Raw genomic sequence first — 14,466 nt, forward strand, 5'->3', positions numbered from 1 at the left:
CCAGGAAATCTGATGATTCTGGTGGGTCCCACCCATCTCAGGTATTCTGTGATTATATTCTGTGATTCTATGGTTGTGCAGAAATTGTTTGAAAAAATATTTATATATAATTAGGAGAATTCCAGGCTTTATTTAGGCCTTTTTTTGCAGGGTAGAATTAAAAAGAAGAAAATATGACAGCATGATCGTCCTTTGGATGACAGTTTTCTGCAGTCTGCAATCCAAGTCACATTTGGCATGAAGACTTTTTAAATTATTTTTTATTATTATTTATTATGTGTATTCTGGCCTGGACACTTCAAGTTTTCAGCTGTGTAAAGCACTAGAAAGTGTGGCAAAACTGCAGGGCTACAATTCCAACAGATAAAAAGCAATAATGTAAGAAATCTGAAGATAAGAGAGTGCCTACTGCCATGCCTTCCTTATGCTCTAAAAGCAGGTAAGTTGTCCCGGAGACAGTGAAGGCAACTTAAGGAAAACGTCACTCAATTTAGTGAACTCTGCCTTAAGTAAGAGGGGATATTGCTCCTGAAACACATCCTGCCTAGGTAGCATTACATAGCACAGACACAAGGTGTGGGGCATTGGTGCATAAGGGCTCAGCTGCTGCAGTTGGTCACACCAGGCTTCTCGCACCCAAGCCACGCCACTGATGCTCCAATGCGGAGCTTTAGGGTGATGGAATGCGGCTGCAAAGGCTGTCCTTGCTAACGCCATCCCAACACAGCCAGACACCCCAATAAAATATGATGCACAGACACTCCCTCCAACTCCCAGAAAGAAGGTTGTAGCTGTCTGGGGGTCGGCCTCTTCTCCCAGGCAACTAGCGACAGGACAAGACGTCAGTGTTAAGTTGTGCCAGGGTTAGATGTTAGGAAAATGTTTAGGTTTGATGTTAGGGAGAAATTCTTCACAGAAGGGGTGATTAGATATTGGAATGGACCGCTCAGGAAGGTGATGAAGTCATCGTCCATGCACACGCGCAGGGAGAGACTGGACGTGGCACTGAGTGCCATGGTCTAGTTTACACGGTGGTGTTCGATCACAGGTTGGACTCGATGATCTTTCCCAATCCAATGGACTCTGTGACACGCACTCGCAACAGGGCCCTGCAGGGCCCTGCAGACCGACCCCGCGCGGCCGTGACACCGAGGGGCCCCAAAAGACTCAGGAGCAACCCAGCACCCCCGGGCCAAGGTAGACAGGGCTCCCACTATCCCGGCTTTCCCGGGGGCCGCGCGGGCGGGGCGGGGCGGGGCGGCGCATGCGCCGTCGGCGTTGCTGCGCGCGGGTGGGAGGCGGTGCCGGGGCGGCCGTGCGCCGAGAGGGCGGCGGCGGCGCTGAGCACGAACTGCGGAGGGGAAGCGGCGCTGCCGGTCTCCGCCCCCCGCCTTCCACACACACCCCGTAGCGGGAAGGGGGAAGCGAGCGGCCCGCCCCCCCCCCCCCCCGCCCGATCCCGGCGGTGCACGGTCCTGCCCGGGGGCTCGGCGGCGGCGGGCGGTGCGCCCGTGGCGGAAGGCGAGCGGCGGGCAGCTGGGGCCTGGAGCCGTCGCTGCAGGAGGGGAAGAGCGGGGTGTTCCCGCGGCGCGGGTGGATGCGCAGCCCGGAGGGCGGCTCCTGCGGCGGCTCCTGCGGCCTCCCCATGGCTGTGCCCCGACGGTGAAGGCAGCGGGAGCCGCCTGTGTCCGCGCCGCGCCAGGAGGCGGCGCCGCCGCAAGCAGGGGGCGGGCGGGGAGGGGGATGAGCAGCGCCGCAGCCGCCGCCGCCTCTGCGGGAGCTGCCGCCGCCTGCGCCGGGGCCGAGCGGGGCTTCTCCTCCTCCTCCGGCGGCGCCGCTCCGGCCATGGGGCCCATGGGGCCCGAGGAGGGCTCGCCCGGCGGGCTGGGAGCCGTGCCCGCGCCGCCGCTGGGCTGCAGGAGCCGCTACCAGCTGCTGCTCTCCGGGAAGGCCCTGGCCGACAGATACCGGCGGATTTACACGGCGGCGCTGAGCGACAGGGAGCTGGGGAGCCACCCGGGCAGGTAACGCGCGCCGCGCTCCCCCCGGCCCAGACGCGCAGCCCCGGCCGCCACCCCTCCCACCGCCGGCTGGGAGCGGCCCGGTGCGCGCACCTTCCTCCCTGCCGGCAGCCGCCCTCCTCAGCCTCCTCCCCGCCCCTGAGTCGGGCAGCGCGGGTGCTGCCGCTGCCATGTGGCCGCGGCCGCCGCGCCCCGGGGGACGGACGGAGGGGAAGGGGCGGTGATGTAACCCGGAGGCTGCCCAGGTGCCGCCCGGGCCCCGCCGCTCAGTTGGCCGGCGCTGCCGCGCAGATGGCGCTACCGCCCCTTCTCCCGGGGCCCTCGGAGGGGAATTACCTGTGCCCGCTGCCCTCCCCTCCCGCGGGGGCCGTGGCCTCCGTCCCACCCCAGTGTGCGGCCCAGCTCCATCCGCCAAGGGGGATGGAGCGTGTGATGGAGCGTGTCCATGCAGAGATCCCGGGCAGACCTTGCTCCGGCCGGGCCTGTCGTGCCCCGGAACGGGCGGTCTCTCCAGACAGGCTGCGCAGGGCACCTGCTGATCCCGCTGCCAGGGTCGCCCGAGCGAGGGCCCTCGGCGCCTCCCCATGTGCTGTGGCCGTCTCTAGCTGCCCTGCCTTATTTTTTTCTCCTCGTCTTTCGGTCATCTTCTCTGCCATCGCGGTGTAGGCGGCCTCCGTATCAGGAGGGAGGCAGCACCTTCCCGGGGGAGCCGGGAGGTTGGGGGATATGGTGCCGCCCCACCCGGTTCCCCAGCCCTCCCCTGGCGGATGCAGTCCCACGGGGCGCCCTTTCCCGGTGCTGCCGGCCGGCCCTGGGGCCGCAGCGGGTTCCTGTTGCTCCTCTGGCCGGGGATGTCGCGCCGCCCTGCCCTGCCTTGCTCCAGGGCGCGCACATGCCCGAATGTCAGGCGGGGCGGAGGTGCGGGTTGTGGCGGTGCGGGGCCGCTGGGGACAGGGAGGGAGAGGCGGCCGCCCTTAACCCGCAGCCTCCACCCCGGCCCGGAGAGACACTCCCGGCCGCGGAGGCCAGGGCGGGGAGACCGGCCGGTGCCCGGTCTGGCGGTTCTGTGCGAGGAGCTCCCTCGTTGTGCCCGGGCGCTGCCCATTGTTTCCCTCCGGAGGTCGCTGAGGATGCGGGTGACACGAAACCGGCACCTTCTGTGCTCTCAGCCCCTGCTGGCCCATAAGCTGTAATGTGGGTGGCCGGATCGCAAGGGGAGCTTGGAGTCACCGTTGTTTCAGTTTGCAAAGCATGAGGAGGTTGGCTTGGGTGGCTTCTTCGGGTCTTCTTTTTTTTTCCCTGACTTGACAGCAGGGCTTATTTGTCTTCCCACCCCCGCCCCTCGGAAAGGCTCTGTCTGGGTGTGAAATTAACATAAGAAACTGAAAGAATAACATCATTTTCCCGATTTGCTTATGGCAAATGCTGGAAACGTGGGCTGTTATTGGTATTTGAAATATTTACAATTACCAAGTTGTTTTCAGAGTGTATGACAAGGAAACTATAGTTCTTTCTTCCCTTTTGTAGGCCTGTGTTTTCTTACCCCATGTATTCCTCAGTCTGGTGCTAATGCTTTTTCCTTTAATCTTTTCTTCCTGCTTTTGAGTTTTGTATCATTTAAACCTGGGACTACAAGTCCTAAGTGTAAGGATACTCCTAAATGCAAGGGAATCAACTGTGCAATTGCTCCACGGTGTTCAGATACTTGTCTGAATTTTGCCTTAAGGGTTCTGTGTTTTTTAAAGCTGTAGTTTTGAATTTGTCATGTACCCTGTTTTTTTGTTTTCAGGATAATTCAACTGGTATCTCTTGCAGTTGTAGAAAATGCTAGCTTTAGGTGTGTGTAAATTTTAATGCTTCTCTTAATTGATGTTTTTGAGGTCAAAGCAAAGAAGCCAGGCTCCTTGTACAGAACAGATAGGTTCTATTAAGCTATTGGGAAGTAAATGACATATATTTAATACTGGTGAATACAGCCAATATACATTGTAGGACTTTCAAGAGGACGAATATTTAGTAATCATCTAGTTACCCACTATCACTTGGTACTCACCTGCAATATCTCGTGTCAGACTGATGGCAGCCAAGGTACTGCTCGTGATCTCCACCCTTTCTCCATATTGGTGTGAAAATATTGCAGTTTGAGAACTTCAGCCAGCTGGTAGACTTAAACAGAAATGGTGAAAAATGCTTTTTTACAAAACTAGTAAAAATCCCAAACATTTCCTAAAGAGATGCTTTAAAGTTACTTGTGGATGCAGTCTAGTTGCTAGGGTAGATAACATTGCCAGATACATTAATTGGAGGTTAGGATAATACAGTTTATGACAGGAGTCTTAACTTGATTTTTATATATATGGAAAATCTGAAGCCCCTAATTGGTCAATAAGAGTGTTTGTGACTAGAAAAATATCTTGGAAGTAGCTTAAAAGAACCCTAAACAAATTGGCTTATGAACAGTAATAAAATGTCAAGAAGACTAATTTGAAGAGTGATAGTGCAACGTATTTGCTGTAGTTGATGCAGAATTTTTTTGCTTCAAGTCTGCAAAATTGTACTCTGCGCTTCATGGGCCATGACCAATGCTTGCCTCAGTGAATGTTTTTATTTCAAGCCTAACTTAAATGTTTATGAAGAACTTGCAAGCAGTATGAAAATGCTTCTGTGTAGACAAGGAAATCAAACATTATGGAGATTATCTGAAAGTCACAAGTAAGATTAGTATCACATTTGGAAGGTGTTTGTGCTGGCTGTTGTCTGAAAGGATGAATGTCACGTGTTGAGTAGGATGCAGTAATTGGCTCTGAAAAAGAACTAGGAGTGCTTTGCATTTCCTCATGTGATACTGGCTGCGATGTTGTGAACGCTGGTCTCTGAAGGAGACCGTTCTGTTGGTGTGCTTGTTGTCCCTGCCACATTGACATAATATTTATATAGTCTCTTGCGGTAACAGATTAGAGACTCACTCTGGGTTAAAATTAACTTGGCAAAACTGGTTTGTTGTAATCCGGACTAATTCCCTGATCTGGCTCACCTTGTGATTGTGCTTGTGACAGCGTGAGGTGAAGGGTTGCACAAAGATTTGTGTACTGAGAGGCGGGAGCAGAGAAACTTGTTTTTGTCACCAGTACCAGCCTAATAATTTTTTGAAAGGAAACAGAAAAAAGTACCTAATTCTGCAATTTACCATACAGCTGTCTTTGCTCAGATAACAATGCTGAGAATCTGTTACAGTACTACGAGCAGTGGGAAATAGACTTGTCAATTCAAGATTGGTTTGGAAGAAAAATCTACTTTGTGCCTAGTTCATAGTCTCTGCTTTGTGGCCACTGAAATATCTGAAAATAATAACTGGTGGTGTAATGTCTGGTGTAGCTGTGAAAGTCTGTAAAAGGGCAAGTAAAAAATTCCTGTTGTTGGAACATTGTCTCGTAAGCTGGGTTTTGAGTGGACAAAACTGGAAGTTTGTACTGCTTTCCGTATCAAAGCTTTGTGTTTGAAAAGTAAGGTATTTCTGATTTTCACATTTTTGCTGTCTTTAAATATACAGTTTTTCTGTCGTATAACTTAATCCTAACAAACATCCCTATCCGTAACTGATGCTATTGTTGTGTGTGCATCTTGGAGTTTTCCCTGAACTGCTAGTGCCTTTACTCTTCTTTTACCTGGTAGTATGAGTTGGACTCCATATGTTCTTTGAGACTTTTTGTCAAATACAGATAAGTGTATAAATTTGTAATGGCTTTAGCGTGTCCTGTTTTATAATGGAAATCCTCACTACATAATTTTGACCAGCTTGAAGCTGGACTATTACAATGGCAATATAGTCTAAAGTGACAGTAAGTTCATATTCATGTCAAAGTGACCATTACTTTATTGCTAAAGTTACCTCTCTTAACTTGGATCCTTCAGAGGAGAAAATCCTCTATTTGTGTTGTGGACCCTAAGGTTGTGAAGTGGCTTGACTGAGATCAAAGAAAATTTCCATGATGACTGGAATGTCAGATTTCTGCTATTAAGCAGAAATTAGATGGCTGTTTTTCCTAGCCATTTTGGCTGAAGAAGAGCCAGCCAACTTTATTTCATTTTATATTGATTGTTTCAGTTGGATGATTAAAGAACATTTACAGTTGTAAATGACACATCTTCTGGAAAAAAAGGATCATTAGGTTAGTCTTTAAGCTTTTCACAATTGACACAAAGTCTTCCCTTATACCGTGGCTTATGGTCAGTAATGCAATGCTTATTTGGACGAAGGATCTCTTATATATACACATATATGTATATACACACACATATATATGTATGTATATATACATATGTATACATACATATGTATGTATATGTATACACACTTGAAAGTTTATTGGAAAAATGCTACTGAAACATTTGCCCTGCCAAGATTAAAAATTTGTGAAAACTTTGTTTAGTGAATTTAGATGTATAAGATTTGTGTTCATTTGATTGTTGGTTAATTTGATTGTTGCAAAACCTTTATTTCTTCAGATCTAAAGCCTTCACAAAAGCTGTTAGCCGTTTTTAGTTTGGGACTTGTTGCTCTTTTAAAATAGAACTATAATTGCAGGAGTTTGGAAGCGTTCATTTGACTGAAAAAAATAAAGGTTCTGTACATAAAGACTAGTGAAGCGATAGCACTGTTTCTTGCAAAATATTGCACATTATGTACTACATTTTCCTGTTCATTCCAGTGCAAAGGTTTGCTCTGTAGGACCTTTCCAACTGAAATATTCTAACCCAGTCCAGTTTAATATGTTCTCCTCTGTTTTTCAATTCTTATGTTTTGTAAATGTCATTTTACAAAAAAAAGTTTTGAGTCCTTAGGTAAACTAAACCCTCTATTTAACTGGAAAATTGACGTGCTGTTGAGTCTTACATTAAGCTAACCTGCCTGTTAGAAAAGCTGATGAGAGTTGCTGTCTGCTTTTTAGCTGAGTATAGCAGTTTTAATACTGTATCATGCTATTGGTTCATAGGGATTAGCAAATGACTAAAATTGTGTATTTTTACTTTCTTTTGTACCTTCTATTCTGTTAAGGGAAACAGTTTTACATAGGAGTTATTTTAAAAAACTCTAGTAGTCTCTTAGTCTAATGTGGTTTGTATTTGTGCAGTATTGGTGTAGAAAACATAATAGAAGCTGGAAAGAACCTAATAATACTATGTTGAGAGGCTTAAAATGTGCATTTTGTGTGTATATATATATATATGAAAAAATTGTAATAATATATACAACTAATTTGAAAAAAATTTTTAAAAAATGGGAATCCATGAGAATATTCAGGTTTTGTGAACTCCTCAAGGTGCATTTTGTTTTTACAACAATGGAGGCCGAAGCAACCTTAGAAGTCTAATGATGCTAGGAGACACTTTTGTCTTTTGTGGTCATGCATTCTTCTGCTTTTTCATTCAAAAGGAAAGTGTGTAGTTTGGAAAGGAATTCAAGCATGTGATGAATCATATTTTGTAATTCCCTCCCCATTATTTGTGTTGGGTTACAAAATAATACCATGTGGAACCTCTTGCTTTTCAGGTAGAAGTTCAATTATAGGCCAAACTTAAACTAACTGAACAGAAGTGATAAAAAACTGTTAAGCTATTTCCTTTTTAAACTATGGGAGTGTGTCAAATAGCAGCAGCTACAGTGTTTGTACTGTGACATTCTGAATGATCACCTGTGGAGACATGACATGTTCTCCATGTAATGGGTTTGTTACTGAATCATTTATATCAGGTCCTGACTATTTAGCTGTAATATTTCCATCCCTATTGGTTAAACCTTTTTAGCGTTCAAATGGTAATTGTCTCAGAAAATGTCTTTTTTAGTAAAGTAGATTTTTGGGATTTTTTGGGGATTTTTAGTTAATGATTTGAAACCATCTGTGTGTATGTTCTGGGATTTTTTTCTTTTATTTTGTTGTTTTGTGGTGGTTGTTTCAGGGTTGTATTTTTTATTTTAAACTGAGAGGACATGCCAGTTAAAGTTTCAGTTACACTGTCTGCTCTGGACACTGATGGTCTGTTAGGTGGCAAATTTAAGCAGTTAAAATTAGGCTGGAGGGATTTAATAAGTTACTATTCCTCAGATAGCTATGTAGCTATGTTAGATGTAGTAAATGCGGTTTTGCATGCTTAAAAACTTGATGTTGAATTTGTGTTTCTGCTGTGTTAGTTTTGGTTTTCCTCTCATATTATTGTCTTCTGCCTGGCCAAAATATTTTGAAGATGTTTCTTTAGTAAATTCTTCTCCTGACACATGACAATGTATGTTTTGCCAAACCCATGATTTAAAGACTATTTATGTCTTTCTGTAAAGCACATGTGATAGCACATGTGACATATCCATAACACAGTTTTTGGTACTGAAGTACTTAGTGCAAACTGTTTCCCTAAACCTTAGCTTACTTTGAAAACTTGATCCTTTGCAGCAGTACTTGAACACAAGGTTGCATTTTTGTCTTTTCTTTCTTACCTCGCTAGCCATAAACGCTGCTTTGTGCTGAGGTGCTGTTTGGAATAGTACTCATATAATTAACTTAAGTTTTTATATTGTAAGTACATTTCACGGCAGATCCATCCCAGTGGTTTTTCACAGCGACTTCCTATCACTGTACCCCTCCAAAGAATGAATATTAGAAATTAGCACAGGAGAAGGGGCTCCTTGTGCTGTAAGTTAATGCATTAATGCATATGGTATTGGTACGTTTAGAATTAATGTTTCATATGTTTTGAAGCATATTAATGTGCTAAATATGCTTTTTTCTTAGTAGCAAGTATGTCATACTAAATAGCATGTTATAGCTCACTGCCTCCCTTCAGACTGACAAATGTGTTGATGAACTTGATTAGGTTTTATTGTTATAACTGAATGATAGTGCTTTCTTTGCGTCTATGACTACTTTGACCTGAGAATACTGTTATGATTTTTATTTTTTTGTTTTTAGTTTAATAAATGTAATGGCAGTTGTACACACTAGAAAAGAATCAAAAATTGAGTTTCCTTTTCCCCTCAAAAAATTGGAGAGTTGTGATGCCATTCCTTACTTTAATTTTCTTCCCTTAACTTTCCGTGACTTGTGTTCCCAAGCATTATTGTCTCAGGTAATGAGTTTTGAACTCAGTTCTTTGAACTGTTGGGAAATACTTTATAGATCCTCTGAAAAGGTGTTACAGTTTAACCTCAGGGAGCAGCTGAGCACCACTCTATTGCTTGGTCATTTCCACCTGCAGTGGGATGAGGGAGACAGTTGGTGTGAAAACTCACGGGTTGGGATAAAGACACTTAAATAGCTAAAACAAAAGCTCCGTGCACAAGCAAAGCAAAACAAGGAATTAATTCACTACTTCCCATCAACAGGCCGATGTTCAGCCATCTCCAGGAAAGCAGGGCTTCATCATGCATAAAGGTGATTTGGGAAGGCCAGTGCCATAACTCTGAACATGTCATTCCCCCTGCTCCTTCTTCTCCCTGCTTTATATATTGCACATGATGTCATATGGTCTGGAATATCCCAGTTGGATTCACCTGTCCCGGCTATGTCCCCTCCCAACTTCTTGTGCACCCCCAGCCTACTTCCTGGCGGGGCAGTGGGAGAAACTTAAAAGACCTTGATGCTGTGTAAGAACTGTTCAGCAACGGATAAAGCATAGGTGTGCTATCAATACTGTTTTCATCACAAGTCCAAAACACACAAGCATGGTACAAGCTATTAACTTCATTATAGCCAAAGCCAGATAAGGTCAAAAAGTGTAAGTCTGTTGTTTGCAGTTTAAATTAATCAAAGCCATGGTATTTAGATTGTTTTGACCATGATCTCTGTCAGTCTAGAAAAATGTCTAGCTAAGAATTTTAACCTCAACAGGGTCAAACCCTGAACTCTTCATCTTACTTCTCCACTGTTCTTGTTGCAGTTGATAACACCACTCATCTTTTCTGTTGCTGAGCCTTTAAGGCAACAACTGCGTCTGTACAGGTCTGCAGCCAGTCATTTACATTACATTGAGATGAGCTTGTTGTTAGATAAATGCCTTATTCTGTTTTTGTTTCAGCCTCTTTTTTCTTGTTATTTTGTTTCACCCTAAGTTATATGTAGTCACTTGTGACTTGCATCTTACCTGGTTTTGCTTTTCCTTTCTTTCCCACTAGCCAGTGCATGTCTTTCCAACAGATGTGCTCATACATCTTCATTATGCTTGTATGTTTTCAGAATAGTCATGTCACTATTCCATTTCTCTTCAAACCAGTCAGTTCTCTATCCCGTTTTATTTCTAGAATATACTGTTATACAGGGTAGACCATTGACAACTATAAACCAGTGAGTTGCTTCTTCTGCGATTCAGTGAAGACAATGTAGAATTTGTTTGGTTTACTTTCGATACTAATTAGTCTTAGGATGCTATACTATCATTAACCATTGGTAATGTGCTTGTTCTTAATAAGTACGGATTTTTCTTGACTTCATCTAGGATATTTCCAAAATTAAAATTCTGCTGATGTGATTCTATGTATGATAGCTTTGTATACACTTTGAGTTTGGTGCCTGTATTTAGATAGGAAAGTGGCCAAAAGCACAGATCTTGTCACCTTTGCTGTGGTTGAATGGCTTTTTTAATGTTTAAAAAAAAAAAAAGAGTCCTAAAAATTTAAGGGTAAATACTTCACTCCACACTGAACAACTTGAAGTAGACTTTCCTTGCATGTGTTCTTACAGATCTAATTTCGTAGATAACATTGAAGCAAATAATGAAAAATCAGATAATTACAGAAAAACTCCAACTGTCAGTGGTTGCACTGGGAGACCATTCTCTTTGTGTGGAGAATACTTTGAAGCAGTGCTTTCTTTTGAGTTGTCATTGTTTATTTGAGATAGGTTTATGCTCTTTCAGAAACCCTTTCAGTTACAAAAGGGATTAGATACTGTTTTTTACTTTTGTTCTTTTGTCATGGTTAAATGAAAATGAGATCCATTCTACTTGTGCAGTTGGGTTTTAATTTAATTCATAGAACTTGTAGTATTTGTGTTTCTGACTGTATTGGAGAGGCCTTACAAAAGGTATTCTGGCAGCTGGAATAACCCCTTCCTATCTTAGGCCTCCAAAATTTTGGCTTTCTAGAAGAAGTTAGTTGTTAAAAAAGTTATTGTGATAGTATAATATTTCTGAGTTATGAAGTTAGTGATTAAAAAGTTGTGCAATTTCAGCTCACCAACAATAGCGCAATAAAGCCCCAACTGATCAATCAAGTAGTAAGGTGACCTTTTTCTTCTGGATCGGAGCATGCAGGGAGGAGTTCCAGACCATAGGAATGTGGCTGTCTTCCAGAGGTTTGGTGTCTTAACTATACATATATCTATATCTGTATACCTCTCCAACCAGTGTTCTCTCAAGTCCATCAGTCTCTGTTTTGAGTTTTCTTAACATTTTCTTTTCAATGTCTTAGAAGCCCAATGTAACCTGTCCTAGTAGTCTGCCTGTGTTTTCCTCTAAGCCTGTGGTAATTGGATTGCAACTGATGTTCCTTACCCTGATTTATGGATTTAGGGGACAGGATTTTCGTGATATTTCCATTTGAAGATATGCTGCTTAAGCCCTGATTTTTCCTTTTATGGCTTGGATGAAAATTCACGTCAGAATGGTTGATTAATAATTCGAAGAAGACAATGTATAAGCTGGTAATGGTTTGGAGGGCGTACACATGGCTGGTTGAATGACAGTTGAGTTATTGCCCACTTCACTGAACGTTGGAGTTCCTTAAATGTTAAATTTCAGGCTTACTGAAAGAAAATACCAATTATTTTAAATATCTGAGGTCATCTGAGGATAATATTGTCAGTAATCAAAAAATACGAAACTTTGATTATTTGAAGAAAAAACCAGTTGTTCTCTCTAGTGTGTTCTTTGAGATCTGCCTATCAAGTTGGGCAATTTTCCACTCCAACGATTCTCACTGCTGAGTGCCTTAAAAATCCGTAGCCCTTGATGAAAACTAGTAGTAGGTAATGTACAGATATCTTCTGAGTGGGGAGAGCAGTGGATGTGCTTTACCTCAACTTGAGTAAGGCTTTTGACGCTGTCTTCCATAGCATGCACAGACTGACAAAGTACAGGTAGTGAACAGTGAAGTAGATTGAGAACTGGCTGAAGGACTGGGCCTAGAGGTTTGTGATCAGTGACACGAAGTCCAGCTGGGGTCAGGTAACCAGTTGTGTGCTGATACTGGGGCAAATGCTGTTTAGCATCTTCATTAATGGCCTGAATACTGCGACAGAGTGTGCCCCCAGCAGGTTCACAGATGGTGCAAGACAGAGAGGAATTGCTCAGACACCACATGGTTGTGTTTCCATTCAGAGAAATCTGGACAGGCTGGAGATTTGGGCTGAGTAGAATCTCATGATGTGCAAAAAGGGGAGTTGCAAAATCTTTCATTAGGGAGAATAACTGCAGGGGGGCTGACCAGCCGGAAGACAGCTCTGAAGAGAAGTAGCTTGGCATATTAGTGGGCAACAGTTTGTATCCCGGTAATGCACTGGCATGGCAAAGAAGGAGACAACCTTCTGGGATGGGTTTGGAAGAGTGTTGCCAGCAGGTTGAAGGAAGTGCTCTCTGCTCAGCACTGGTGAAGCTGCATCTGGAATGTTCAGTTCTGGTCTTCCCAGTAGAGGAGAGAGGGACGTACTGGAGAGAGTCCAGTGCAGGGCCGCATAGGTGATTAAGGGTTTAGAGCTTTTCTCCTCTAAGGAAAGGCTAAGAGGACTGGGACCATTAGTCTGGAAAGGAGAAGGCTCAGATTTTTTTTTTTTTAATCAGTGTAGGGAGGGAAGGAAGAAGGAGCCAGATGCTTCTCAGTAGTCCCCCGACAGGACTAGGGCTGGTGGGCACAAATTAAAAATTTTGAAATTCCAGTGCATTCCAATAAAGAATTTTTCACTCCCAGAGGTCAAGCCCTGGCACATGTTGTCCAGAGAGGTTTAATATCTCCTTGGAGGTATTAAAAATTCAGCTGCATGTGGTACTGGGCAACATAGTCTCCCTGACCCTGCTTGAGCAGGAACTTTCATACAATCAGTCACAGAATCACAGAATGGCTGAGGTTGGAAGGGACCTCCCAAGTTCATTTGGTCCACTCCTCTGCTCAAGCAGGGCCACCTGGAGCCAGTTGCCCAGGACCATGTCCATACAGCTTTGAGTATGGAGATTCCACAACCCTGTTGGGCAACCTGTGCCAGTGCTCAGTCACCATCACAGTAAAAAGTGTTACCTTAAGAGGTCCTTTCTAACCTAAATGGTTCTTAGGAAAATAAACCAGAAAGAGAAAGGATCTATATGAAATTTGTCTTCTGAGGTCACAGGGAACAAACATGGTGTTGAACAAACAGATCTTGCAGCAGAGCTCTGTTGCAAGATGCAGTTGTCTTGTTACTGGAAACAGAATTGTTGAATTGTTTAGGTTGGAAAAGGCCTTTAAGATCACAGGATCCAACTGTAAGTCCAACACTGTCAGGTCCTCCCCTAAACCATGTCCCCAAGTGCCACACCTACACACCTTTTAAATAACTTCAGGAGTGGTGACTCTTATCACTTCCCTGGATAGCCTATTGCAATTGCTTGACAACCTTTTTGGTAAATAATCTTCTGCTAATATCCTATCTAAACCTTCCTTAGTGCTGCCTGTGGCCACTTCCTCTTGTCCTATTGCTTGTTACTTGGGAAAAGAGATTGACCCCCAGCTGGCTAGAACCTTCTTTCAGAGAGTTGCAGGGAGAAATAAGGTCTCCCTTGAACCTCCTTTTCTCCAGGCTGAACAATCCCAGCTCCCTCAGCTACTCCTTATAAGACTTGTGCTCCAGACACTTCACCTTCTCTGGACATACCAGAGAATGTCTGTCTTGTAGTGAGGGGTCCAAAACTGAATGCAGGGTTCAAGGTGTGCTGATTACAGGGGGACGATTACTGTCCTAGTCCTGCTGGCTACACTATTTCTGACACAAGCCAGAATGCCATTGGCCTTCCTGGCCTTCTGGGCACTGCTGGCTCATGTTCATGTGGCTGTCAACGAGCAACCCCAGGTCCTTTCTGCCAGACAACTTTCCAACCCCTCTGCCTACAGCCTGTAGCTTTTCAGGGGGTTGTTGGGACCCAAGGGCAGGACCCAGCACTTCACTTGTTGAATCTCATACCATTGGCCTCAACCCATCAATCCAGCCTGTCCAGATTCCCCTGCAGAGCCTTCCTACTCTCCAGCAGACCAACACTCCTGCCCAACTTGGAGCCTTCTGCAAAGTTACTGAGAGTGCTTTCTATCCCCTCATCCAGATAAATTATAAAATTATTAAACAGAATATTGATAGAGATAATAAACAGGCCCAATACTGACTGGACAGTGACTGGACATCAACTGGATTCACCATTCACCACCACTTTCTGGGCC

The 14,466-nt window shown here is 44.6% G+C and overlaps 1 protein-coding gene across 11 annotated transcripts in view; it reads left to right on the plus strand.

The window, feature by feature from the left end:
* Positions 1-1,324: 1,324 nt before the first annotated feature.
* The window catches only part of MYCBP2 (MYC binding protein 2, E3 ubiquitin protein ligase), a 185,090-nt gene continuing 171,948 nt past the window's right edge, over positions 1,325-14,466 (plus strand). For all 11 annotated transcript variants that reach the window (XM_027646293.1, XM_027646300.1, XM_027646346.1 and 8 more), the window contains exon 1: positions 1,325-2,024. In XM_027646293.1, coding sequence (XP_027502094.1) covers positions 1,744-2,024 — 281 coding nt within the window. In that variant the 5' untranslated portion in view covers positions 1,325-1,743. The remainder of the gene's footprint in view (positions 2,025-14,466) is intronic.

This window comes from Corapipo altera, unplaced genomic scaffold (genome assembly GCF_003945725.1).
Source record: "Corapipo altera isolate COAL_440 unplaced genomic scaffold, ASM394572v1 0, whole genome shotgun sequence".
Classification (NCBI taxonomy): Eukaryota; Metazoa; Chordata; class Aves; order Passeriformes; family Pipridae; genus Corapipo; species Corapipo altera.